Here is a 27,052-nt window from a genome sequence, read left to right as displayed (position 1 = left end):
ACACACACACACAGTGGGGGTCTGAAATGAAAAGCCCAGTCATTTCACTCTGCATAGCTTTCATCAGACACTGAAGTCGCACTGAGATTACCAGATCCCACATGAGGATTAAGTGTTGATGGTGTGTGGTGCGGTGTCCCTCGTTTCAGATGATGGCACATTATATTAATCTCACGATGCAGTCAGCGATGACATGAATCCAGCTACCACCATGACAAGTGCGCCATGACAAAAAGGTCCCCGTCAGCAGGAAATGACTCAAGCTCTCCTCCGCCCCCTGCTGGTGGGTACCTCTCTGTGCAGGCAGGTTGAGAAGTGTAGCCACAACATGCCAGCACCCGGAGGCTTTCACAACATCTAAACCTCCCCAAAAATTGAAATGCAAAAGTTTTTAAGAATGGGGATACTCTCTCCTGCCCCCAGTCTGCACCCACCATCTGGTATTCAGGTACGTGTTCGCTTTCCCAGCGGAGTGTTCAGTCTCCTAAATGGATCTCCCTTAATGATCTCATTAATTTCTGTGTTGACACCCAAGGATGCTCCAAAAAAAAAAAGAAGACGACACTTCAGTTTTTCTCCTAAAAAAAATTAAATGAAATAAATAAATAAATAAAAAACCTCAAGACCCATTTTATTTAGAAAATAGGACCCTAACGTATGGGATCAGATGGTCTAAAATAACCCTGTCCCATATCATCACAAGCTGTAAGATAACTGCCAAGAACAACAGTTTTAGGAGGCCAAATATTATTTAATTATTAGCTATAAATACTTTGAAAATATAGGTATTACTTAATTATATTTATAAATAAATGTGTGTGTTTTAGAGTAAATAGTTTTCATGGAGTTTAGGGTGAGAGGAATCCGATTATGCTAATGTAACCAATGCTATGTGGTCATTCAAGCTAACGTTAATGTTTTGTTATTTGGGGCATGCTGTGTTATTTTTGTGTAACTTTTAACCTGCTTAAATAATCTTTAAACAGCGTTTTGAACAACTTTCAAGGTCATCAGGACGTCGACTATATTTTACATCGACTCTTTTACTCTTCAGTCTAAACCAGTCATATATTAACAAGCTAACGTTAGTTTTGTCACTTGGTCCCCTTAGCTAAGCAACAGTAAACACTGCACCTGGTCACTGGGTGTAGGTTTGCCATAACAAGTTCAGCTACTTTGTGTGGTGCAACCAGTTGTGATTTAGTGATGTGTAAATCTCCACTTAATACGAGCTCGCAGCCGTAAGTTTGTACTAATGACGGAGCTGGTGCAACCGGCTCCTGACCTTTATCTGAAAAAGGCTCATATTGAAGCCTTTATTTCAAATGCTCCCTGTTTCAATAAATCTAATTTTTTTTACCATATTATTAAAACTTGTTCCTTTTAATTTACTGGTAAAGCAAACTCAGCAGTATGCCTCCTCCACGTTTACCTGTTGTCTTGATAATTTTAAAATTTACTCAGTTTGGATTATTGTATTATCAACGCATAACTGGGTTAACTTTACCCAGTGCCCAAGGGTAGAAAACCACCCAAGTTAATAGGCTGTTTTGCCTTGAAGCTAGTGTTATTTTTATATTATTGTTGGGTAATTTACCCAAACTTATATATGTTGTGTCTGGGAACTGTAATAAACTACTCCAGCGCTTTTTAAACTTAACTGTGACTATTTCTGACTTTTGATTAATAATGTGTGTATCCTTTGCGAATCTGAATGTCAAATGCCCGTTGTTTTGTACAACTAACAATAAATTTTATGTTTTAAGGTAAAAGTGACAGGATGACATGTACAGCCCCATGTCATCATTCAACCGCCAGGTGTCGAGGTTGGTGTCCAGCAAACGACGTGGGCTTTGTGGATAATTGGCGGACTTTCTGGGGAAGACCTGGTCTGATTAGGGGAGACGGCGTACGTCCACGTTTTACAGACAGCTATCATATCTAGGAATCTGACCGAGTTCATAAGTAGACCAAAACCGGGACAAACAGAGTTGAGACCAGGAGGCAGAGTTTCAGTCCTACACGCTTCTTTGCACTTCCATAAGAACAGCTACCCAACCAAAACCCCATAGAGACTGTGTCTGCCCCCCGACCGCCTACATTAATTGAATCAAAAGTTAACAGAAGAGGAGTTATTCATTAAAACCTAATAAAAATAAACATCACCACTGCAAACGTAAACAAAATAGGAGAATTAAATGTGGACTATTTAATATTACATCGCTCTCATCTACAGCTGTATTAGTAAACGATCTAATATCAGATCCTCATACTGACTTATTTGCTCATCTTTGTCACCTGACTGTGTCATGATGAACATGCTAGCCTGAATGAATCCACTCCCCCCAGTCATATTAATACTCACACTCCCGGAGGCACCGGCCGAGGAGGTGGAGTTGCAGCCGTTTTTGACTCAAGTCTATTGATCAACCCTGAACCTAAACTTAATTTAAGCTCATTCAAAAGCCTGGTTCTTCACATCCAACCTAGAAATCATTAAAGACTATTTGTTATAGTGCACCGCACTCCTGGCCCATACTCTGAATTTCTGTCTCAATTCTCAAGATTTTTTTTTTTTTTTTAAATCAAGTTTAGTCCTTAGTACAAATAAAGCAATTAGAGCAGGTGACTTCAATATTCACGTGGACACTGATAATGATAGCACTGCGTTTATCTCATTATTAGACTCAACTGGCTTCGCTCAGAGTGTAAATAAACTCGCTTACTGTTGCAACCACACCCTCGACCTTGTTCTGGCATATGGCATCAAACCTGAACATTTAATCAAACCGCTTTGTGATTACTTTTGAATTCTTATTACTGGACTACACACCATTAGGCAAAAATGATAGTGCTGTACATACATTTTAAGGCGGTCAATCCATCAGCACTTCAAAGCCATGTCTCAATACAACAGAGGAGTCCCATACTAACTTTAGTTGCCCCCAAATTGACCACCTTGTTGATGGTGCTGCAGGCTCAATGAGAGTGACATTCGACTCTAATGCCCCTCGAAAAAAGAAGTTAATAAAAACAAGAGAGGTTGGCTCCATGGTTTAACGCCCAAACACGGAATATGGCGTTCCACCAAACTGGAAGAATCCCACTTAGCCCGGCAAGATAGTCTTAAAACATACAGGAAGGCCCTCTAATGCCAGAGCAGGCTATTACTCATCTTTAATAGAGGAAAGTAAAAACAGCCCTAGGTTAGAGCCATAACTCTATCGATCCATGTATTCCCATAGCTCTCAGTAGTAACGATTTCATGAGCCTCAATAAAAGGATAAAATTCTGACTATTAGAGACAAAATTCACCACCTCCTGCCCTCAACCAGCAGGGATTTATCTTCAAACACAGGAACCTTAAAAAAAAAAAAACATTTATTTAGACAGTTTTTCATCTAAACCATCAACCTGTCTCTTAAGACTCCGTCCCAACTTGGCTGCTTAATGAAGTTTTACCCTTAGTTAGAACTTCATTTCTAGATATGATCAATCTGTCTTTAATTAAACCTCTTCTTAAAAAGCCTACTCTTGACCCAGGTGTTTTAGCCAACTATAGACCCATGTCTAACCTTCCCTTTCTCTCTAAGATCCTCGAGAAAGCTGTCGCCAACCAGTTGTGTGACTTTCTACATGATAGTAGTTTATTTGAAGATTTTCAGTCAGGATTTAGAGTGCATCATAGCCCAGAGACAGCACTGGTGAAAGTTACAAATGACCTTCTAATTGCATCGGACAAAGGACTTGTCTCTGTACATGTCCTGTTATATCTTAGTGCTGCATTTGATACCACTGACCATCACATCCTATTACAGAGACTGGAACATTTGATTGGCATTAAAAGAACCGCTCTAAGTTGGTTTGAGTCGTATTTATCAGATTGATTTCAGTTTGTGTGCGTTAACGATAAATCCTCCATATACTCACAAGTTAGTCACGAAGTTCCACAAGGTTCTGTGCTTGGACCACTTCTATTCGCCTTATATATGCTTCCTTTAGGCAATATTATTAGGAAACACTCTATAAACTTTGATTTTTATGCAGATTATACCCAAGTACACTTATCAGTGAAATCTGATGAAACCAATCAGTTAACTAAACTTAAGCCATGCCTTAAGGGCATAAAGAAAAAGTCCATGCATTTGTTACTTCTAGGCTCGATTATTGCAACTCCTTATTATCAGGCTGCCCCAACATGTCTCTAAACTCTCCAGCTGAATGCTGCATAGCAAGTACTGACATCGAGAACAGAATTTAAAATCCTCCTCCTCACCTATAAAGCCCTTAAATGTCAGGCACCATCATATCTTAAAGAGCTCGTAGAACCCAATTACCCTACTAGAACAAGCGCTCCCAGAACGCAGGCTTGCTTGTGGTTCCTAGAGTCTCCAAAGGTAGAACGGGAGGCAGAACCTTCAGCTAATCAGGCTCCTCTACTGTGGAACCATCTTCCAGTGTTGGCCTGGGAGGTGGACACCCTCTCCACGTTTAAGTGGAGGCTTAAAACCTTCCTTTTTGATGAAGCTTATCGTTAGGGCTGGCTCGGGCTTGGCTTGAACCACCCCTTTGGGGACTTCCCATGATGCACCGAGCTCCTCTCTCTCTCTCTCCATCTGTACGTATTCATATCCCATTAATGCACGTTACTGACTCAACTTCATCTCTCTCTCCCGTAGTTTTGTTCTTCCTAGTCTCTGTCCTCTCTCCTCCCGTCGCTTTCTGCAGGTATTTCTGCCCCTGGTTCTGCAGAGTCTGGATCTGTGACTGCAAACCACCTACTGCCCCCATGATCCTGCTCAACACTCACTGCTTCAATTATTATTAGTCTTAGTATTATATCAGTCTTATTATTGTTATTATTAGTCTTATTATTAGTCCTATCACTGCAGCAGAGGCCAAGATATTCTGACTTTTAGTCTCTAATATCGCCCGAAAATCCAAATACACTGAATCCTACATTTCCTATAATGCAACTTAATATGATCTTGATGATTTCAGGACTGCTCATGTCTTTTAAACTCCACGTTTCCAGTTTGTAATACTGGCTCGCTGTTATAATTTATTAGCCTCCAAGACAGAGCCAAAATACCAGAGTGATGTCAGTGTTGCTGTTCCCTGAGACTCCAGAAAGCTCTTCAAAAACCACAAAAAAACATTATATTCCTGTTTTTCACAGGCTGGGTAGTACTCCCCATTACTGGTAAACTGACGAGTGACAATGCTGGAGTGTCTCTTGAGTGTGAATTTGAATCTGTTAATGCTGTTGTGCTTTCAGAGTATAATTTTTGGCAGTTTTATACATCTTGCTGCCACCATTATTACTTTCTTAATGCTGTAATCTAGAGATTTTTTTTTAATTTTACTGTTTCACCACAACATTTTCTAGTCAAATGTTGAACGTGGTATAACCATATTTTGCTGTTTAGTAACTTATATTACACATTTTTCGTAATTCTCATCCATCTCATCACACCGATCATTTCAACTTGTTTTCTCAGGCTCTTCTCGTAGCTTATCCCGTGCACTTTGCCTCGCTACCGAATTCTGATTCATGTGTTGAAGGCGGGCAAACATTTGGCGTCACATAGATCTTCGTTCGCCGAACGTTTGGTTCAGACTGAGAGGAGACAATTGTGTGCTCTGAACTCGCCAGAGCGCCTGACCCCGCAGATAACTGCAATAAGAGCCACTGAGTCTGAAAGGAGGGTTGTCATGATGCAACATAATGACGTCGGACAGAGGAATCAGAACACTACCGGCAAAATCCTGAAACAAGCCTTTCCATCCACTGGTTACTCATGAATTTAGCCATTGATATTTTAGTAAGCAAACTAATTCTTGGAATATAATAAAATACATTACATTTATGGCTGCTAATGCACATTCTTGGCAATGATTAAGGGCTCTGCAGAGGATATTTTAAGAGCAGCTTAACACTTAAAGACTAATTTAACACCAAATTCACTTTTTTTGAGTTAGTAAGTTACATGTACAGTCACTTTATTAAGCTATCTATTGATCATGGTCCCATTCCATAGTGTCTACTGCAAAAGAAGTTATTTTCCTTTTTCTGGAGACAATTCAGTAATTCTGTCCACTTGACCCCAAGAATCGGTGAAAAATCTAATCTTACCATGGGACACGTCCCAAAAGCTACAAGGCGATGTCACGTATCTATATATATATATATATATATATATATCGATATATCTATATATCAATGTATATAGAAACCATTGAATTAAAACATAGCATTGAAGTACTATGACAAATATCTATCGGAATCCATGTGGCTCTTTGATATTTTCCAAAAAGGAGATGCCAAGTTTTGTTATTTCAAAAACTATTTTTTGTGTTCAAAACTTCAGACAGAAAATTCAAGTTTCCACAGTTTCCAGTTGCTTACGTAGACTTCTCTATTTGATTTGAATTTTTAGAGTTGAAAAGGATTAATTCAATTGAACACTTGAATATTGTTTATTTGAATAAAGATTTTAAACTTTCAAAACTTGACATTACTTTCTGAAAATTACAAAGAGGGGAATAAAAATGACATGGATTAAGATGGATGGTGATGGATGGAAAAGTAAAACTATTTCAATGCTATAAATATAGTGGCATCTAAATGTCAAAGACGTATTCAGTTGTGGTTACATTTCACAATAGGTCAGTTGCTCAAATAAATTCTAATTATAATGACATTGTTTTTCTTTAACGTTTAAACTTCCCATTATCAATGTGTTCTCATTTTTCATACTGAATAAACTTCTTTCTGAACAAGGCCTTTAGCAAAGCAACCATCTGCTTTTGATGAATTGGAAGAATTCTTTATTTGAAAAAAGTTAAAATCCCAGAGTGGAAGTAATACTTTCCTTACCTGACATTTACCCTCCGTTTATTCTTTCCATGAAATGTTTGCAGTCTTCTCTCAGTCTTGTAATACATGCCATGTTCGGGCTATTTGTTGCTCAACATGAGGGATTTTTCTGGAACATCAGATGAGCACATCTGAAAAGTGAAGCAATAACAACCATGTGAAGAGGGCTCCAGGAGAAAAACAGTTGATTGTTCGAGGACGGAGTTTCCTCAGTCGTTGCCCTCGCCTGCCGATTCGTGGTTGCTTCCTGATACGAGTACTGAGGATTGTCATGTACAGACATCGCTTTAATTATGGGTTTCGTTATCAAAGAGTCTGCACCTTTATCCCCATATCTCTATAAATCTGTCAGTGGCAGTTTCAATCTATTTTAATTTGCCCCGAGCTGAAGCTGGCAAATTTCCGAATTTCCATTTTCTAATGAAGCCAATTAAAAAGACATTAAAAAGATAAGAATGCTACGGAGACCAAATTAGTTTTAACCTGAGTGAACAATAGGTGATGAGAGGTTGTGTCTGATTTACTTTAACTTTGAGCTCACATTTAAAACGAGACGAGGTCACACCCTAGTATGGGGCTGGACCGCCTTACATACAGTAATACAGTATTTTAATACGGCCGAATTCCAAATAAGGCTGTTCTCATCCTTCTCATTCTGAAATTAAGACGTCATTAAGACGACACGTTAACCAGCAGTCGCTTCCAAGCCACGTCCGAGCCGCTGCTCTCCGCTGCTAAAATCCCGATGTAATAACCCCAGTGTTGTCTGACAGAATCGCCAGAGACATCAGGTGAATAAGCAAAAACAACAACAACATCGCCGTACACGCGCGCCGTGCTGTGATAGCGGCTGTATTCACCTGTAAAATGGCCACTCGGAGGGAGAGTCAGAAGCTCATGTGTTGTCAGTCAAGTGAAAAGCACAGAGCGGCGGGCCAGTGGGGCGGAGGCCGACGGCGCTCTTCCGGGGAAAGAAAGCCGCCAGGTTCGTTGCTACGTGCGTCTGTGAAGAAAAAGTCGCAAAAAAAAACGGATGCGAACAGTCGGTACATCTACCGCCAAGTGGGCCGCACCGCTCGATGACGCAACGGAAGCCGTTGGCGCCGGTTCGTTTTCAAAGAGCGACGGCCAATGGGGAAGCTCCAACAGCGCCCGGCTGACCAACGGTGTGACGCCGGCACGCGGTCACGCGGCGCTCGGCTGACCAATGGTGTGGCTTTATCAGTCAGCCACGGACGCCCGCGTTGACAGGGCCGGTCCCGCTGTCGCGCTCCAGGCCGGAAATACGCAGACGTTAGTTTTTAGAAAGATGTCGGACTTGATTTGCGGGTACGATTTGCTACTGACCTGAATTATTGTGTCGAGGGAATTTCGCATTTTCCTACACACCTGTCCAGCAGGTAAGCAGTGGACTAACCCAGGGACCTTGGTAACAGCTCGTTCTGTTCCTCCATCACGTTACTTTTGCTTATTTACTCTTAGTTTTCTTTTGTCTTCTGTGGCTTTAAAGTAGAACTATGTAACTCCGTGCTAAAGATGAAAAGTGGTGGCCAATAGATAGAGATTCGTCATATTTAATAAGAATAATTAAGAAAACTTAATTATTATCATTATTATTATTCATGAAGTAAATTATTATTGAAGTAATTAATTATTTGTAAATACTTGTTCTCTGGTCACTAAATGCAGCGGAAATCTCTGGAAGAAACCTAGTAAGTGGACCTAGATTTTTCTTTTTTCCCCCCAAGGTCAACAATGAGCCCTTCAAGCACCACATGATTTTTTTAGTTTGGAACTTGTTTATTTAACACAGTTTTAAGTTAAAAAAAAAAAAAACCAAAAAAACAACATCATAGATTAAAACACTGTAAGGATCGTGTGTATCACTTACTTTATCAATAAATATGATTACAGCTCTGTTATACTGCGCTATAGGTCATTTAGTTATACACTTGTGTTGTGGATGCTTCAAAGGAGAAGTTATAATTGCTGACAAACACATTAACAAACACCTGTACAAATAAATGTACTTATATCTGCTTGGACCTAAATTATAGACCATTAGACACCATTAATTAATTGTTATCTGAGTTTAGCAAGATGTTTCCAAACTTCTAATGTAGTTTGAGTCAAAGTTAATTTAAAAAAAAAATGTATTCAGTAGACTAGATCTGAGAAGCTATCACAGCCACACAGGAAGCAGATTGGATTTCTGTTGTGAACATGAAATACCAGTTGGCCGAGTGTGCAACGTTTTTTGAACAATAAATCTGTAAACACTTCGCCACGTTGCCAGGAATAAAATCCTCATGCAATGTGAATGAAGTAGTAAAAATGATGAATATGACTGCCAGCTGCTGCTGCTGCTGCTGCTGCTGCTGCTGCTGCTGCAGTCGAGCGGTGAAAGTAGGCAGAGAGAAACTTGGACCGATGGGAAGGTCGGTCTGGAGTCCAAAGTTTTCGGCGCCGACGCGAGGAACAGACCACGGTGGGACGTTGCATCCCCAGTGCACTTTAACCGAGCTGCTTCGCAAAACAAGATAAACATCTTTCTGCCTAAAGAAACAAACTAACAAAGGAGACGTGATTTACGTTTATCTTTATTAAGATCCCATCCAAAACATATAAGCGGTAAAAGCGGCAACACCGCAAAGAGAAATACTCGCCCTCTTCGCCTTATGGTACTTTTAAGTACTCGCTACGCAGTCGTGGACCCTGCCTGTACTATATTTCATCCAGTGGTGGAAAGTAAAGTACATTTACTCAAGTACTGTACTTAAGTACACTTCAGGTACTTGTAAGTATTTTTGCTTTACTTGCATTTTTGTTACTTTATACTTCTACTCCGGCACATTTCAGAGGGAAATATTGTTGCCTACTTTTCCCTTTTTTTTTTTACTTCAGTGCATTAAACTACACAATAGTATATGAAGCACTGAAACATTTAAATGGTGCATACACATTACAGCATCAAAAATAATGAAACAATATTATAATACACCCAATGCTGGAATGTAACCAAGTAAATTTACTTGAGTACTGTACTCGAGTACACTTTTGTGGTGCTTTACTTATATTTTATGTATGAGTATTTCCATTTCCTGCTACTTTATACTCCTCTCCACCTATTTTCAGAGGTAAATATTGTACTTTTTACTCTCTACTACATTCATCTGACAGCTTCAGTTATTTAGTTACTTTTCATTTCAATACTTTATATGTAGAATACTTGATCACTTTGTAAAATATGCATTTATTCACTTATTTATTCATTCGATTACCCAAAAGTATGTGAAGTTGTTACAATTAGTTCCAGCTTGACAACATTAAAATGCTGCTCACGTGAATGGATCGGTAATATTCCAGCAATGTACAGTATATGTGATCATGTGATGAGCCATCTGGCAGAGAAAGTACTTTTACTTTTGATACTTTAAGTACATTTTGCTGATAATACTTCTGCACTTTTACTTATTTTGAATGCAGGACTTCTACTTGTAATGGAGAGTGTATGTCTGTTTTTTTTTTTTTTTTTTAATTGTGGTATTTCTACATTTACTTACTTTAAGTAAAGAGCTCTCAGTACTGAATATAAGTAATAATATAACAGTGTGAAAAGGGCCATTCTGCATAATTTTGATACTTCAAGTACATTTTGCTGATAATACTTCTGAACTCTTACATTTATTTTTACACTGTAGTTTTCCTACTCTTAGGAAAACACCGGATAAATGTAGCGGAACAAAAAGTACAGTATGTCCCCGTGAAACGTGAAAAGTACAGGGCCGCAGCCAGGGTTCCTGAACGAGGTCGCGGTCCCCAGTCTCCCCCAAAATAAATAAACAAATAAATAAATCAACAAAATGTATTTTTTTTTAATTCCTTCAGCTAACTGTTAATGATACTATCTGTTACACAAGGGTCTAAATGTAATTTCAATTCAAGCCTCCTCCACACTGCCGGGAATTAAAGTCAGTTAAGGACGTATGTTGAGCCTGTAATCAGTTTATTTGTTTTTCTGGCCCGACAGCAGTCAAACTGAAATACTCAGAGCGTGAGCGTACTGCGACTCGCCTTTAAAAAAAAGAAAAAAAGAAAAACCCCAGAAAACTCTCCCAGAGAAAGACGCTTAGGTCACTGATGTCAGCGACGGCTGCTCAGGCGGAACGAGTCCCCCTCCGGTACCAAAGGTAAACACGCTCACACGTGGTCCCGGGACAGTCAACACACATTTAGGGGCCGCCATGTAAATGAACCATTGGATGACATTTTCCTCCCGTCATCAACGTGGTGACGAGTTCATTTGCCGTGAATCCTGACAATATGCAAAACAGATGTGGAAAATGAATCACGGCTGCAGATACTCAACTACGCTGCGGTAAGGTACACGTTTACTCAAGTACATCCATTGATGTAACTTTACGCTTCTACATCTCAGAGTTAAATATCGAGCTTTTTTACTTTAGTTTCTTAGTTTCTAGTTGCTTTGCAGGTTAAGATTTTCACTATGATAAACTTCTGTGCACTAGTGTAGATTAAACTACCCAATATTATTGACAGAAGTTAAACAGGTTTATGGAAGCAAATAAATGCTGTATTATATTTTTCTTTGTATTGCACATGGGATTATTATTATTGTTATCGATTAACATTAACATGTAATCAACATGTTAATGTTGTAGCTGGCCAGTGTGGAACCAGTATGGAAGTAAAGAAATGCCATAATAATTAGTTTTGGGGGGTTTTTTTTGAGCGACTGAATACCTCATTGTGATATTTAAACCCATGGGTAAGCCTCAGAAAGAAGTTTCAAGTTAAGGAAATTAAAAAAAAAACAAAAAACTTTACGTTTTGTTCCTTTTTTTAGGGCTAACAATTTCATATAAAGAATTCAAATGTTCAATATCCCAATAAAATCTTTTCAAATTGTTCAAATTTAACTGATCTTTTTGTTTTTAATTTTTTTTTATCTTAAAATTCAAAATCTCAAAATTGAGAGTTTACGTTTCGTTTTTTTTTCCGTTGTGACCAGACGATGGACTTTCTGTCTGAATTTGGGACCACACTCCAAAGGTTATTTTTTTAAAAGTGAAACACGATCTAACATCGGATAGATGAAGGTAAAGCGGAATGGTACCTTTCACGTTCGGTCAAAACGAAACAAAACAAAACAAATAAACAAAACCAAAAAAACCCACTACGACTTATTACGCCATCTCTTTTCCTCCATACACAGTAACTTCCGCACTGGCCAGCTACGACATTAAACAGTTGCCTGTACGTGAATGCATCAGTGGCAGTAATAATCAAACAGCTTCTTGGCTACGCAAGGGCACATTGTTCTCAGAGATCCTGGTTCATGAGAACTTTTACTTTAGAAACTCTGGTTTGTTTCCCAGGTACTGGTGTGTCTTGACCTTAGGACCCTGTGTTAAATGGGGGACTGGAGCACCACTGGAATATGGATCTAATCTATGCAGATTTTTGGGCCCATTTGTAAATGACACAAACAGTATAATAGGCAGTTATTTGGTTTTCTTTTTTGTTTTTTTTTGTTCTTTCCTTTCTCAGTTGAAACGTTTCAGTGTCTGCTCTGAAGCCTCGCTGTAATGTCACACGGCAGGGTTGACAACGCGCAGGTCCCCAGGGTCCCACGAGTCCCACGGTCCAGATGCGTGCGGGACACGGGGCGGCCGAGCCGCTGTTCCACTTGAGATCAGCAGAGGGAAGCGTGGCGCGCTTTCCCCGCTCCCCGCCCCAGACAATAAAAACAAGGCGAAGCCCGCACAGACGGCAGCATCGCGGCGCCCTGCGAAGACTGGCGCCCGGGCGACGTCCGAGGAGAGAAGCGAGCTCGCACACGGCTGCGGAGGGACTATGGACACACGGCCGCCGAGCTGGGACTAGAGATGTAGCCGCAAGGATGCCCGCCAACCGCATCTCCCGTTTGCTCCTCTTCGTGTCGGTGTGCGCGGTTCCGGAGGCGCTGGCCAAGGCTCTTCCAGATCAGGGCGCGTTTGGTAAGCTCGCCGTGCGGGGGGATGCAGCACAATGAGGAGATGGGAGTGGTTGCGTTTTTATGGCTTTTGTCGACAGAACCCGTCGATCCTGGCTGCGCCGCGCTGCCGTTGCACGTTGCCTTCGAGGAGATGGATTTTTAGAGGATGGGGGGGGATTGGTCTGTAATCGTGTCCGCTGGATAACGTTGGGTTTTTTTGTGGTCTGGATTCATAAACATCCGCGAGCGGGTGTCTCTCAGAGGGCCACACGAGTGTTTCAGGGCGGGTAGGGGATCTGATCTGAGAGCAGATTGTCCCAGGCCTTGGATACAGTCCGCTGTAACGTCAGGCCCGACTCGCTGTTCCCCGGGCCTCCGTGTCGTCCCCCCCCTCTTTGTTTTATTTTATTTTTGCTTCGCACACTGATGACACCGGACGGCCCGGAGCTGCTGCAGACGTGTCAGTCACTGATCCGGCAGGCTCATACGCGGGTTCCTCCTAGACCCCCACAAAAAAATGCCGTTATTGTTAAATAACGATGCAACGTTATTTGCCTGCGGATCAGCAGGGTTTGTACGGTGGACCGCATCCCCGAAGGACGTTGCGTGACTGCGTTGCATGATTCACGCCTCGAGCTGTTTAGAGATGCGCGGACGGTCAGTTACAGTGGAGGACTGTAACTAGGTACATGTACTCGAGTGCACCCTGGAGGCCCCTGTGCTTCGGCACCTCACATCTCTTTCACGTTACCCTCGAGTTACGCTCCAGTTCATGCAGAGATACTCCACTTTTTCTTTTTTTTTTCTTTCCCTTCACCGCATTTATCTGACGGCTACACTTACTTCGCATGTTACCAAGGAATTAAATGTGATGCGTCATGGATCGAACAGCCATTGCTGCACATTAGTATTGATAAATAATAATCAATACAACCTACGTGGTCACGTAAGGGATTGAAAGGGGCCATTCTGTGCAGCGAGTCCCGCATTTTCAGCCAAGTTTTGATGGTCCTATAACACAACATCTGATGCTCCAACACCCACAGGGGCCCTTTTTCTGCATAATGAGCACTTTTGATGCTTTAACTACATTTTGCTGATACTTGTGTCGTTTTACTGAAGCGGCATTTCGTGTGCCAGACTTTTACTTGTAACAGAGTATCTCTACATTGTGGTATTGTTGGTTTTACCCAAGCACAGGATCTGAATACTTCTTCCACCACTGGTTTCAGAGCAGTTTTTGATCCTCCTATCTCACATCTTTGTCTCTCTTTTTTTTTTTCTACTTTCATTTTCATCAGATTTAGCTCCTAAGCTACTGCTCCGCCGATTAAACGGTCAATTAACTGATACCTTCAGGTGCGTCTCGGTGCAGCTCAGCACTTCTCCTGACCTGCCATAAATTTGCAAGGCGTTGTGGAACAGAAGAAGTGTTCGCATTTTGCACAGCAGAGAGAGGAGAGAGGAGACAAATGGTCCGTTAATCGGTTAGTTGGGTGATAGAAAGTCAGTTGCAGTTATTATTTTTATAGTCGATGGAATTGTTTTAAGTCCTTTTTGTAACCAGTAAAGACAAAAACTCGTCTACTTCCACCTCGTCAAAGATGAATAACCGCTCAGTCTTCCATGAAGGTAAATTGAAGTTTGGCGGGGTTTGGACTGGTGGTCGGACTTTCAGGTCTGGGAACCCTTTCGCTCTTTTCTGACATTTTTTTTGGACCAAACAGATGAATCAGTAACGACAACAATTGTTAGTTGCAGCCCCATTGCGTTTTTTAGAGACTTGAACAGGAAAAGGTGGGATACCTGTTGATTTTTATGTAAAGAAAAGGTCAAAACCTAAGAGCTCAAGGAAGAAAATCCTCACAAAATATCAGTCTCCTGCCTCTGACTTCGATAAACACAGTGTGAATTTAAGTTTTAAGGATTTATCTTGGCTCAGAAAAGTGGCTACACTGAGTATTAGGAGGGTTTATGCTCCACTAAATCTCAGCTGAAGGACTTTGAGGGGGTGAACATTTCCCAGACTCACAATGTGACACTGTGACTCTTAAGTGTTTGTGTGAGCGAAGCTGCGCCAAGCCGCAGTGTTTTAAGTGTGGAGCCCGGACTGGGGAAATCCTGTCCACACAAACACACAAGGGAGCCTTCATTGAACCAATTATGGTAATGGCTGACAGCATTTACACAGAAACAATGGATATGGACCCACACACACACACACACACACAAACATACGTGCTGTTTTTTATCTGAATGCAGCCATTAGTGCTGTCACTGTAAAGTCCTGCATCGAGCGGTTTGTCGCTGGATGCTTGGAGGGCTTAGAGGACGACAGCTCGCAGTGCTGCGGGGAACTGAGCTGAGGGAGGAAAATCGCAACACGCCGGCTTCTGGAGAGTCGGCGCGTAGCCATGGAAACATCCCCAGCGTGACCCACATCCGCGCCGTCCGAGAGGCAAGATGGGAGACGAAGGGTTCCGGGGTTGAAAACGAGGGAAGATGAAGGGCAGAAATGGCCACGCTCCGGGGGAGACGTGAGGCGAAAGTGCTGCATGAGGTTAAAGGGACAGGTGGATGCTGCTGATCTGAAAACAACAGGAACTTAGTTATGGTAATTCATCAACACAGGCAGCAGTTGGAATAGTAGCAGTGGTTGGGACACACGGCTCACGGGGGCAATTAACAACCCCGGCTACCACAGTTTGCGTCAAAATTCACGCTCCCCTCCCCAAATCAGAACAAAACAAACATAATACACATATTTTTAGATTCTATGGGACTCGCACTTCCTGAGGGTATCATTATCTCCAATGTCCACGATGAGCAAAGATCCATAAATCCACAAAAATAATCCAGGGATAGCTGTCTGTACATCCATGGGTAGACTGCAAACAGGAACGGCTAATGGCTAATTCGGCAACGTTCAATGGTGTCAGTTTTGGCAAATGGTTGTAGCAGCTAACGCCATTGCAACATCATACTTACTGTTTACATCGAGCAGAACCCCCAATGATGTAGTTGATGTAGTTTCAGAACATAGAGCATGATGTTTATCCCCCAAATATAAGAAAGACAAAGTACAATAAAAATCCATTTACGTTACCTTTTCATGTTGCACTATTCGCACTGTGTTGAAGATCTCTGGGCTTATAGACGAAAACAGGGGACACGTCCTTTCAGTTTTGTCTGATTTTAAAAACCTCTGGTCGACAGTGACACTTGTAAAGTGATGTTGTCAGCTTGTGGTTTGTTTTTTTTGTTTTTTTATTATTATTTTTTTAATGCTAAAATATTCCCCTCACTTTTTAAGTCATTCTGCGACCGGGATCATTACACTGTCGCATAATGATGTCGTCCCTGCAGGACAGCTAAGGGCGACGTGATAAATCGAGCCACGCTCCGCGGTAATTACTGCTTTAATCACACGGCTTTTGATCGAGTGGAGAGAGAAATCCGTGAAAGAAAGGCAGACACTGCAAAAATCAGACTGTGGAAAGTATTTGCTCTGCTCTATTCTCTTCACTGCTAAAACCTTTCGGTCAGTGAATTTTTATATAATTTGAGCTCGGGGGTTCATTCTTCACCAGTTTAACGAGATAATTTTCACCACGAGGCCCAACCTCCCGTGGCGTTTTCAGCCACACCTCTGGGCCTTCCTCAGAGGACGGACGGACGGACGGCTGGATGGATGGATGGATGGATGTTGAGTTCTAATGGAGACGGTTTAGAACTGCACGGTATATGTACTTTGAAATGTGCTCAAGATGGCTGCTTATCAAGATGGCGGCACCACCGACGCTTGCGGCGGCCTCTCCTGGTACGGAAACGACAGCGGCTGTATTTGACTCGGGTGTGCCTACGTCGTCGTTTTCGCGTGGAGTTAATCCCCATTTGCATGGAAATGTGCGATTTGCCTCTGTCGGCCACGTGAACGTATCCTGCTGGACCTGTGGCCACGTGTGCTGCACTTACGCCTAAAAAAAAAAAGGGCAAAGTAATCTCATTACTGTCAAGAATAAAGTTTTTCCTTTAAGGAGACTGTGGTAGTTATTGCTGGGAGCAGTTAACTTGATGTTTTTCATTTCTATCGGAAGAAATATGTTGATTGTAAGAGCTGCTATGGGCTGGTGGTTCAGACGCCTTGCCCTTTTTAAAATTTGGGATCGGTAAAATAAAGTGCTACCAAATTTGCTGTTTTTCTCGGATTTATATCATTGTAGGTTTAATATTTGGGGTTTTTGACTGTTTGACACTTGCCATTCATGATGAATAAATTAATCAAAAATATAACCGTTAATAGTTTTGTTGCAGACCTGTTTCTGTTGTGTCCCAAGTAGGTCTGCATTTAACCAGATATTTTACATCCTGCAAAGTGTTTGGTTTTTTTTTGTTTTTTTGGATTAATCGATAGATCATCTTGTAAATGTTAGAAAATCATGAAAAATTTCCAAGAACCTAAGGTAACGTCACCAGACATCTTGTTTTGTCCGACCAACAATTCAGTTTACGATGTTATAAAACAGAGAAAAGCAGGAAGTCCTCACATCTGACGAGCTGAAACCAGAGAGTGCTTGACAGTTTTTACTTAATATTTGATTTAAATGATCGATCAGTTCTCACGATTGTTGTTTATTTATTTTCTGTCAATGGACTAATTGTATCTGTATAAAAAAAAAAAAAAAAATTTAAATAACCGGACCTCTCTCTCTTTGTGTTCTTACAGAGGTGCAAATAAAAGTCCAGGTGTTTGACAATAGCGACCTGTCACCGCTAGCGGACGCACAGGTGGAAGTCCACGGGAATCAAACCAGCCTAGCGTCCAGCAGAGCCGGCAGCGATGGCGTCCTGAGAGTCAGCTTCCTGTACCGCACAGGAACGTGGGTGATCATTACAGCTTCCAAACGAGACTACGTCACCAACTCTGTGCCCTGGCACTCCAGCCGCATCCCCCGTAAGTCACCGAGGGGAGGAAACGCAGCTTACTAAGCAGGAAACGCACAGGAAACACGGGGGGAAACGTCCCCCGTGTCTCCTTCTGATGATTCTGCTGCTCTGTGACATCCGCCCCGTGAAAAGTCTTCAAATTGAAATGAATGAATTTAGTTGCCGCTAAAAAGGCCTCAGAGAGCTCCATCTTGAATAAACGTCCGTAACGTCCATCTGCTTGGAAGTCACAGAGAACACTCCGTACTTTTTTAGGTTTTTCTTCAGCACCAAAGAAATCTAGTGATAATTTTGTCAAAGAACAAAGGTTTTCTTAAAGTCTTAAGTCTTCATTTAAAACAAGCATTAAATGTTATTCAATGCAGTTTTAAAAAGGTCCTATAAAGTCTTTAACTTGCAGAAACCCTCGGTCTCGGCGTTGTCGTTGCACCTGGAGACCTGCTGTGCTAACTTTAATGTCTGTCTCCTTTTTCTTTCTTTCTTTTTTCTTTTTGTTTCAGTGTATGCGTCAGTCAGCCTGTACCTCCTCGTTCAGAGGCCAGGAACACTTATTCTGTACGATGATGTCCTGCAGGTGCTGTCTGGGTCACCAGGTAACAAAAATTCACACGTCTCGTTTATTGATTTATTGATTTTTGTCCTCCTTTTGTAAAAACACGGATATTTCCAGGTGCATCGTGCAGGCTCTCTTATCCTCTCATGTCTTGAGTTTTCGAGGGATCGTCAGCTTAGGCTCATGAACTGGGTCACGATTCATTGACTCACCGTTTTGCAAAATGTACATCTGTCAGATGTAATGATAGTGGTATTTTGGTCACATGGGGAGTTGAGTTTGACCCTTCAACAGCTATATTCTCTCATCGTGACTGAGGGCGTCTGAGAGTGAAGACAGTTTACTCCCCTGTGTCCCTTCAGGCCTCCATATATTTCATCGCTTAACATTTGGGTGACCCCGCGTTATTTGCTGCTGCTGTCGCCACAGCAACAGCTGCAGCAGTGCACTTTCTTAGTTTTTACAAAAATACGGCTCCGTCACGGTGACCTCCTCGTATCGGGAGTAGGCCAAATTACCAGTATGTTCACACATTTTAGAGGAAGTTAAGAAGGTGGTTGTTGACTTTACAGAGTGGGAGCGTTGTTGTTTGTTTTTTCAGGAGCTCGTAACCAGCCGCTGGTGCAGCTCCAGAGGAAGTCCCTTCAGCTGGCGTCCGACTCCAACTACACGGCGCTGTCTGCTGCAATGACCACAGCCAGGAGCCAGTATGAAATCGGTGGTTTCCCGTTCCTCCTGGGCCAGGAGACCAACAGCTCAGGTTGGAGGCTCAGAAATCAGTGCTGAGAATGACATGCTGTGCTTTTGTGTACTTCTCGGGGGCATCTGGAGCTGTTTTTAGCTGGATTGGGCTAGGCCTTAGTTCTAGTCAAGGTAAATCTTAATACTAAAACATGCAATTATATTTTAGACAATAGTGAGCTTCCAGTTTGTGTTTGTCGCTCTTCTGTTTCAACGCGACAAAGCCCCCGTGCACAAAGCCAGGTTCATAAAGAAATGGTTTTCCCAGTTTGGTGTGGAAGAACTTGACCGGTCAAGTCCGGTACAGAGCCCTGACCTCAACCTCGTCCGACACCTTTAGGATGAACTGGACTGACAGTTGGACCTCATCACCCAGCATCAGTGCTGGACCTCACTAATGCTCTCTCGGCTTAATGGGAGAAAAATCCCTGCCGCCAGGTTCAGAAATCTGGTGGAAAGACTGAAACCAGAGGAGCGGAGGCCGTGGCAGCAGCAGACTAATGCCCATGATCACGGAAGCACCCGTCAATCAATCTCACATGGGAGGAATGTTCAGGCGTCCACATACTTGTGGACATGTCGTGTCCATTATCTTCAGTGTCTGCGCTGCACCTGACAAGTTGATTTTTAAAAAAAAATTCTTTCACAACCACACATCAATTAACCAAAGTCAAATAATGTGAAACTATGGCCATTCACCACCAGATGAAAATAGAGCTGATATTATCAGCCAGTATTGGATTGTCACAGATACTGTATATCGCTTTAGGCATATATATTGGTAGTTTTTCTAAAACAAGACTAGGTCAAAACCTAGTACATGGCCCATGCGGCTGGTCTCTGCGACAGCCAAATCTATCGTCCTCAAAAGTCCGGTGTCATCGGGATTTAAGAAAACAACATTGCAATGAAACTGGTAACGGCACTGGGTTATTTCATAAAAGCAAATAGCAAGATATGTGAAAGAAGTGTTGGAGCTGATGTCGCTGACTTTTCCTGTTCAGGTGCAGAAACAGGGTGGACAGACCTGACAGCTTTGGCAGTGGTCAGCATTCAGCTCTTTGACAGAGACGGCGTCGCAATCCAGGTCTCGGATCCGATCCACATCTCTGTGCCGCTGCCGTCCGACACCCGCAACAGGATGGCCACAAGTGTGCCTGCTTGGCTGTATCAGCCTAAGACGGGTAAGGAAGACGCAAAATCACAGGCGCTGTGAAACAGCTGGGCTCTAGAACGGACATGAGGTCGTATCATAATTGACTCCCCCGAAATAGGAAATCGGATGTAAAATGTATTTCCTGAAACGTTTTTTTTTTAATTTAGGAATGAGATTTGATTTTGATTGTCTTCCACAGTGGTGGAGGAAATATTCAGATCTTTTTACTGAAGTAAAAGATCAATTATCAATATTCAATTATTCGATTGATTGATTGGATTGTAAAAATTCAGAAAATAGTGAGAACTACCGATAAGTCCAAGTGACACCTTCAAACGCTTGGTTTGCCCAACTAATAGTTCAAACCTCAAAATTATTCAAGATAAAAGAAAATAGATTAAAATTATTCAAATAATTAAAAGGGAAAAGGAATTTTTACATGAAAAAGACTTAAACAATGATCAAAATAGTTGCTAATTTATTTATTTTTTTTACCTGTCACGAAAAGCAAATACTGAAGTTAAGTACAGTACTTGAGTAAATGCCCAAGTTCCACCACTGGTATTCCACATATGTATTTAACAACTGTGATAATCAGTCACGTTTCTCCAGGACTGTGGGTCAGGAACGGGACGGGCTACATCAAAAAAGAGGGCACCCAGTTTGTGTGGAACGTTGTTGTTCCTCAGATGGGATACTGGTTGGCTGCCTTCCCCTCGTCTTCAGGTAACTCACCTCACCCTCCGTTCTCCCGTTTGGGCTGTTTTTTCACCTTCGTCGTTTCTGCTGTGGCGGCAGAGGTTCCTGCATGTCTCTAGGGAGGATAAAGGAAGATTTAGGATGTAATGTTCTTCTTGGTGCTGAAGCCCAGGTTTCGTTGCGTGCGGACTTCAAATAACTTCATTTTGATGTTGGTCCTGGGAAAGATTTTATTTGGTGATCTTCTCGTGATAAAAGCACACTACATGTATGCTTTTTTTTTTTTTCCTGAAAAAAGTTTAAGCACATACCAGATAAAAACCCCAACTTAAAGTACAAAGTTGGTGATAAGTTATATGTTCCTTGGTGTCAAAAAATTCTATGAAACCTAACAATGAATGTAAGCTACTAAAAAGTATCGTGTGTGTATCCAAAGTCTGCGTGGCTACTAAAAACATTTGTATGTTTCATGTTTATTTTTGTGTTTTGTTGCTTGGTACCGTAGCACATTAGCTATATCAGTGTAACATAATTTCTTCAATCCATATTTCCCACTTTGACCAACATTCACTGATCTGAACGGGCCAAAGAGGCAAAATCTTAACGATTTATTCTCACACCGTTAGCGGATTTGCCCATGTAGTTATATCAAATCTGAAGTATACCAAACAGCGTAGTGAGAATGTGAAGTTTCCGAATGGTCCTTAGACGTCTTTCTGCCATAAAATGTCTTACAGGATTGGGTCTGTCTCACCCCGGCTTGAGGGACATCACCACCTACCACACCCTGTTCCTGCTCTCTATCCTGGGCTCGTTGGCCCTGCTGGTGCTCATCCTGCTCTGCGTGCTGCTCTACTACTGCAGGTGTGGGGAGCGTAGGCGCAGGTCTCTGGGTCTAGGTTTCTATCAATAGCAAACATGACAGAATTGCAACAGTGATTTTGGTGGTGAATGCAGGTTTAATTTTAGGCTGCCATTAGATTATAGTCTTCCCTCAATCCCATGACAGATAAATGGTGTTTCCTTTTTTTCTGACCTTCGGTGTCTCTTTACCTTCTAGGCGGAAGTGTTTGAAACCTCGTCGACAGCAAGGCAAACCCCACACTTCCAATCTAAATGGAGCGAAGAGAGACCAGGGTACATCCACTTCACGCCTAAATCTGATCTGTGGAGGCCATGTTGAGTCTGGTCCTTCTAATGACAAATCTGACTTGTCCCCATCTCGAGACTACCAGAGTTCAAGGGAGGACTTAACCAAACATGTTCCAGCTCACATGCTGCGACACGCAAAGGGAAAAAATGCTTCGGGTCCCCAACGAGGGGAAAGCTTTCCCATGAAGGTTACACGTGCCACAGAGACCAACAACTTGGACAACCCTTTGCTGCATGAAGACTACAACCGGAGCTACAGCCCCATGGAGGGCAAAGAGTCTGAATATCTCCGACACCACAATGCCAACGACAATCGAGGTTACTCCTCTGATCCCCCGTCCCCGCCTCGCTTCCAAGGCTACGTGCCAAGCCAGTCCGACAAACCGCCAGAGTATTCAGCAGCAGCAGCCGACAGCCTTGCCAGACCCACCTCCCTCAACACCCAACCAGGTCAAATCATCTTCTGCAGCTCCATCGACCAGATGAAGGAGAACATGTACCGGAGTATGGTGCCAACTTTGGTCATTCCAGCCCACTACATGCGTCTGCCCTCTGAGTTTTCTGGTAAGGATGGAAAGGACCAGAAGGAGCAAGACAAAGATGGTGCGCAGATGGGAGGAGGCCAGCAGCATCATCACCACCACTCCCAGAAACAAGGCCAACAGCAGCAACAGCAGCAGCAAGGTGGATCCCAAGGGGACGACTCTGAGGAGCCGAGCTGGGCGTCCGACTCCTCCGGTGGACCTGTCACCATCCCTGTGCTCTTCAATGACTCCACCATGGCTCAGATGAATGGAGAATTGCAGGCTCTGACCGAGAAGAAACTACTGGAGCTGGGTGTTAAACAGCACCCGCGGGCGTGGTTCATTTCCCTGGATGGACGAGCTAATGCTCACGTGCGCCACTCCTACATAGACGTTGGGAATGACCTTAGCGGTGGCGGTGGTGGTGGATTTGGAGGTGGTTGCAGCAGCACTCCCCGAGACATCAACCTTGAACCACCTCTGGAGGCCCAAGAACGAAAATCAGCAGTGAACCGGAAGGGAAAGGATGAGCGCTGGGGAACAGGAGGACGAAAGGGCCATGGTGTTAGCAGCAGTGGTGGGAAGAGTTACTCCAAGCTGGCCTACCCTGACCACAGCGAGCCAAGCAGCAGCGAGGGACGCCCTGTCTCACCCGAGGAGAACTCCCTCACCCCTCTTCTGGATGAAGGTCCGTCCTCTCGAGGATCCACCATCCCCAGAAGAGGACGCAGTCGAGTGAACAGCAGCCGCAGCAGCAACAGCGAGAACCGCCGCGACTCCATGACCAGTCCTGAGGATGATGCCGACGACAAAGACGAGAACAAGAAGAGCCCATGGCAGAAGATTGAAGATAGGCCTCTCATGGTCTTCCACCCAAGGAAGTGAGCTTTTTGAACTTACTAAACACTGGACCTTTAACAATCCTTTGAAAAGGGAATCTTTCCACATCAAACATGGAAGAAGAGTGATGTTTTCACCGAGAGAAATCACAATAAGCACAACCATTCTTCACTGGTCCATTTCCGGGTTATGTTTGACCTTTGTGTTTCTGGTGAGGTACAAGCACTTTCCGATTACTCTCGTAGTCTCACTGTCAGTTAATACCACTGGTTTCCGCTGAGATGACCTATTGTAGACTGAAATCTATCCAGTTTATTGTGAATCCTGTAACCGATCACATCACTGAACCATCGTCTGAGCCATTGCATATACTGACTGTGGAAATAGCCATTTTATAGAGCAAAATATATGAATAAAGCACTTACTAATAATTTGAGAATTGACTGATTGATACTTACTGAGCATTTGGAAATTGATGACATTTTTATGGGATTGATGGGTATTTAGGTGAATTAGATTTCCTTCCCTGGACTTATTCTACACAAAGGCTCATATCGATGGTAGAAGACGTGCGCCGGTCTTCACTTGACTCCTCCCCTGTCCTAAACTGTAACTAGAATAAGTTTTCTTTAACGGAAACAGTTCCCGAAAGCCTAAATATAAGTAGAGAACCTTTCAATTGTACTGATTTTTTTTTTTCTCTCTCTCTTGAGCCCCTGTGAACGGATAGTGCGAACTATAAAGTCCCACTTGCGACTTGCATTTTGCTCCTTCAGGGATGTACTTGATTTCCTCTTCCTCCTGTACTGTGTTCATGTGTTGTAATTACTTATTCAGATAGTAATGATTTGCAGTGTTGAGCATCGTCTTCAAGTCTCTCCGTCATCCTTTCTGTCATCGATTTTATCGCAGTGATCTGCTGTACAATTCTGCCAAAAGTACGCATTTCTGCCTTTCTCCTGTTGTTGAGACTTTTTTTTTTTTTTCTTTTTCGGGACTTCTTTGCGATTTCTGTTGTGTAAATAGATTCTCAGACGTTTGAAAGACCGTTTGGTGTAGAAAGGTTGCATGCATATGAATGTATGACCAAAACAATAGGCACCAAAAGCCCCCCCCACACAGTTCTTTGGACTCTTGCATAGACAACCCCTAAAAAACGTGGTCTAAAACAGATGCGGCGCGGCAGAAACATCACTTTACTTGAAGACTTACCTGTTTAATATTCTACTGAGATCTACTGGGGTTGTTTGTAGACAGGGCCTGTACCACTTCTCTCCTGTAAGTGCCTTCTTTCACATAGGTTCGAGTGATAGGCATGCAGGCCCCCTTTTTTCAAATGGAGTTAGTCGTCACCTAAACTACGCTGTGGAGATCGGCAGGCACTAATAAGCACACTGCATCGTGGTAACAACAACACACGTCACTCTGGGGAGCGTGCCTGACAGAACTGACAACTTTTTCTCGCGGCTATTTCATCCTTGGATATCTTAATTTCTTATATCTGTCCTCTTTTTCACCGAACTTGTAAATGGTATGATGAACTATATGAGATTTTATGTGTATACAGTATGATGTGCATGTAACACGTAGAGTAGGGTGTTTTTAATGAAACCTTTTTTGAAATGATATTGAGGATGTTTGGCACAAAATGTGATGCAATGAAGCATTGAATTGTGTAGCCAAATGAACCTGGTTATGTGAAGAGACACTGATTTTTATTTTATTTAATTTTTTTCCCTTAATCCAGCTCTAACAAAATTCACTTCCGGTCGTAAATGTTTACAATAACATACTGACCAACACGCTCCCGCTGTTACTAGCATCGCCACTGCCGACGACGCATCGACAACTGTGAACTTAATTGTGTCATCTAGCAGATTTGTAAAAGCTCGCAAGTTTCGAAAACTTGTAGAGGATTGTGTTTTTTTTGGGTTTTTTTTGTTTTGTTTTTGTCGCAGAGTAGTAGGTGGATTACGAAGTGAAAATCCTGAAGGCTGTATAATAGTCACGCTGACTTCGCGCTCCTTGTCACCATTCGCTTGCTGTTCATAAGCCTGTGTCAGTAGCCTACAGTACAAACTGAAAATGTGATGTAAGTCCGAGTCTGAAGAGTAACGCAGCCATGAAACGATGCCTACTGAACTGTCCACTGCTGTAAATGTACGTTTTTTTTGGGGGGGGTTGTTTTTTAGACCAGATATGGAATTAATATGAGATGTGCAATTGTGGCTTTCCTTGCTTGTTTTTGTTTCACACGAGAGAAACTGTGCGTTTCTCAGTAGACTTTGTGAACTTGTGTTTTCGACAGTCTCGGGAGCGTATTCAGTCGCAGCTGATTTACGCCAGAACTGAACCCCCCGAGAGACACGTTAAAACCTAGTGAACATGCTGTGTTGGATTTTTTGATAGTAACGATACTTACGAAGGTCGGGAGGATTGAACTGTAGGCCTTCATCCTGTGCAGTAAATCATTTGCTTCACAAACCTGGTCAGTTGTTTGTAAACTGTAAATTGATTCTTTCTGTACATGAGACAAAATAGAAATAAATTTGTTCCCACGGTCTGTCAGCGTTTGTGTTTTTCGTCTTGACAGGGAGAGACTGTAGTTTTGCGTTTCGCTTTTGAACAAATTAAAGACAAAAAAGAGAGAAGAAGAAGAAGAAGAAACATACAAATAAGCAATGGTACCGATGGGATCACCCATAGAGAATCTGACAGTTTATATTCTCAGGCAACTGTATTTTTATTGCATCTTTACATTGACACTGTAGCCTATTAAAGAATATTTACATCATAAAATTAGATTTAAACAGAGGACCAGTCAATCTGGTTCAGAGACATGTCTTTCATGTAATCAATTAAAAGGTTCCCATGTTAAAGTTTTCATTCCCTCTTGTATAATTCTAGTGGGATCGGATGGATTCCCGTCTTTGGATTTTTGTTTCAATGGTACGTATTCTGTGGCAGTAACTAATCAAGACGTTCGGGTTCCCGAGTGATTTTAATGAGGGAATATTTCAACCCTAGCACCGTGGCATCCAAGAAGATGACAGCGATTGCTAAAAAAAAAAAATAATCACCTATCCCCAAAACAGTCTATGTGCATAAAAACATATGACATTATGTAGCCTGTGTGGGATACACGTATTAAACATTTTTGACCAAATGTACAGCGAGGAAAAAGACATGTAGAACTAGACTGTATGGTGTGATCTCCTTCTTATAGCTGGAGATGTCACGTTTGTCAGCGTACGGTACTGGTAGCTGCTCTTTGTCAGATTTTGACGGCAGTTGTTGAGGTCATTTCTTTTTAGCAGATAAAATCAGGCCTACAGTGTGTTGACGAAGCTTTTTAAGCCTTAAAACAATGACCCTCACAAAAAAAAAAAAAAAAGTCTATTTCTGTTCCTATTATTTTGTCCACCCTGCTTATATCAGTGAGGGTAGAAGTAACAGACACACCTCTTTGTATAGTGCAACACGGTTCAACAGCAGCACAAACTGCAGCCTCCAAAATGATCACACAGTTAATTTGATACCTCTCAAACTGTTTTTTTTTTTT

General features: G+C 42.3%; 2 protein-coding genes across 4 annotated transcripts in view; one reads left to right on the top strand and one right to left on the bottom strand.

Annotated features, from left to right (window-relative positions):
• The window catches only part of LOC120794740 (corticotropin-releasing factor receptor 1-like), a 69,634-nt gene extending 61,646 nt beyond the window's left edge, over positions 1-7,988 (bottom strand). Inside the window, exons 1-2 of one of the 2 annotated variants that reach the window (XM_040136007.1) lie at positions 7,741-7,988; positions 6,892-7,011 (exon numbers count right to left, since the gene is read on the bottom strand). In XM_040136007.1, the coding sequence (XP_039991941.1) occupies positions 6,892-6,948 (57 nt within the window). In that variant the 5' untranslated portion in view covers positions 6,949-7,011; positions 7,741-7,988. Of the gene's footprint in view, positions 1-6,880; positions 7,012-7,740 lie in introns of those variants that run through there. The other variant, XM_040136008.1, reaches the window with a different exon arrangement.
• A 4,694-nt stretch (positions 7,989-12,682) lies between these two features.
• On the top strand, positions 12,683-26,039 carry LOC120794577 (protein FAM171A2). 2 transcript variants are annotated; one of them, XM_040135760.1, is made up of 8 exons: positions 12,683-12,900; positions 17,605-17,832; positions 18,326-18,418; positions 18,980-19,138; positions 20,124-20,303; positions 20,888-21,001; positions 21,712-21,838; positions 22,035-26,039. In XM_040135760.1, exons 1-8 carry the CDS (start codon positions 12,804-12,806, stop codon positions 23,533-23,535), a joined length of 2,499 nt encoding a protein of 832 aa, XP_039991694.1. In that variant the 5' UTR covers positions 12,683-12,803; the 3' UTR covers positions 23,536-26,039. The 2 variants fall into 2 exon arrangements, with proteins under 2 accessions (XP_039991694.1, XP_039991693.1); XM_040135759.1 differs by having other exon boundaries at positions 21,712-21,859.
• The last annotated feature ends 1,013 nt before the right edge of the window (positions 26,040-27,052 follow it).

Source organism: Xiphias gladius, chromosome 9, assembly GCF_016859285.1.
Source record: "Xiphias gladius isolate SHS-SW01 ecotype Sanya breed wild chromosome 9, ASM1685928v1, whole genome shotgun sequence".
Lineage (NCBI taxonomy): Eukaryota > Metazoa > Chordata > Actinopteri > Istiophoriformes > Xiphiidae > Xiphias > Xiphias gladius.
The sequence above is the reverse complement of the archived record's forward strand: the minus strand, read 5'-3'. Positions and strand labels throughout refer to the sequence as shown.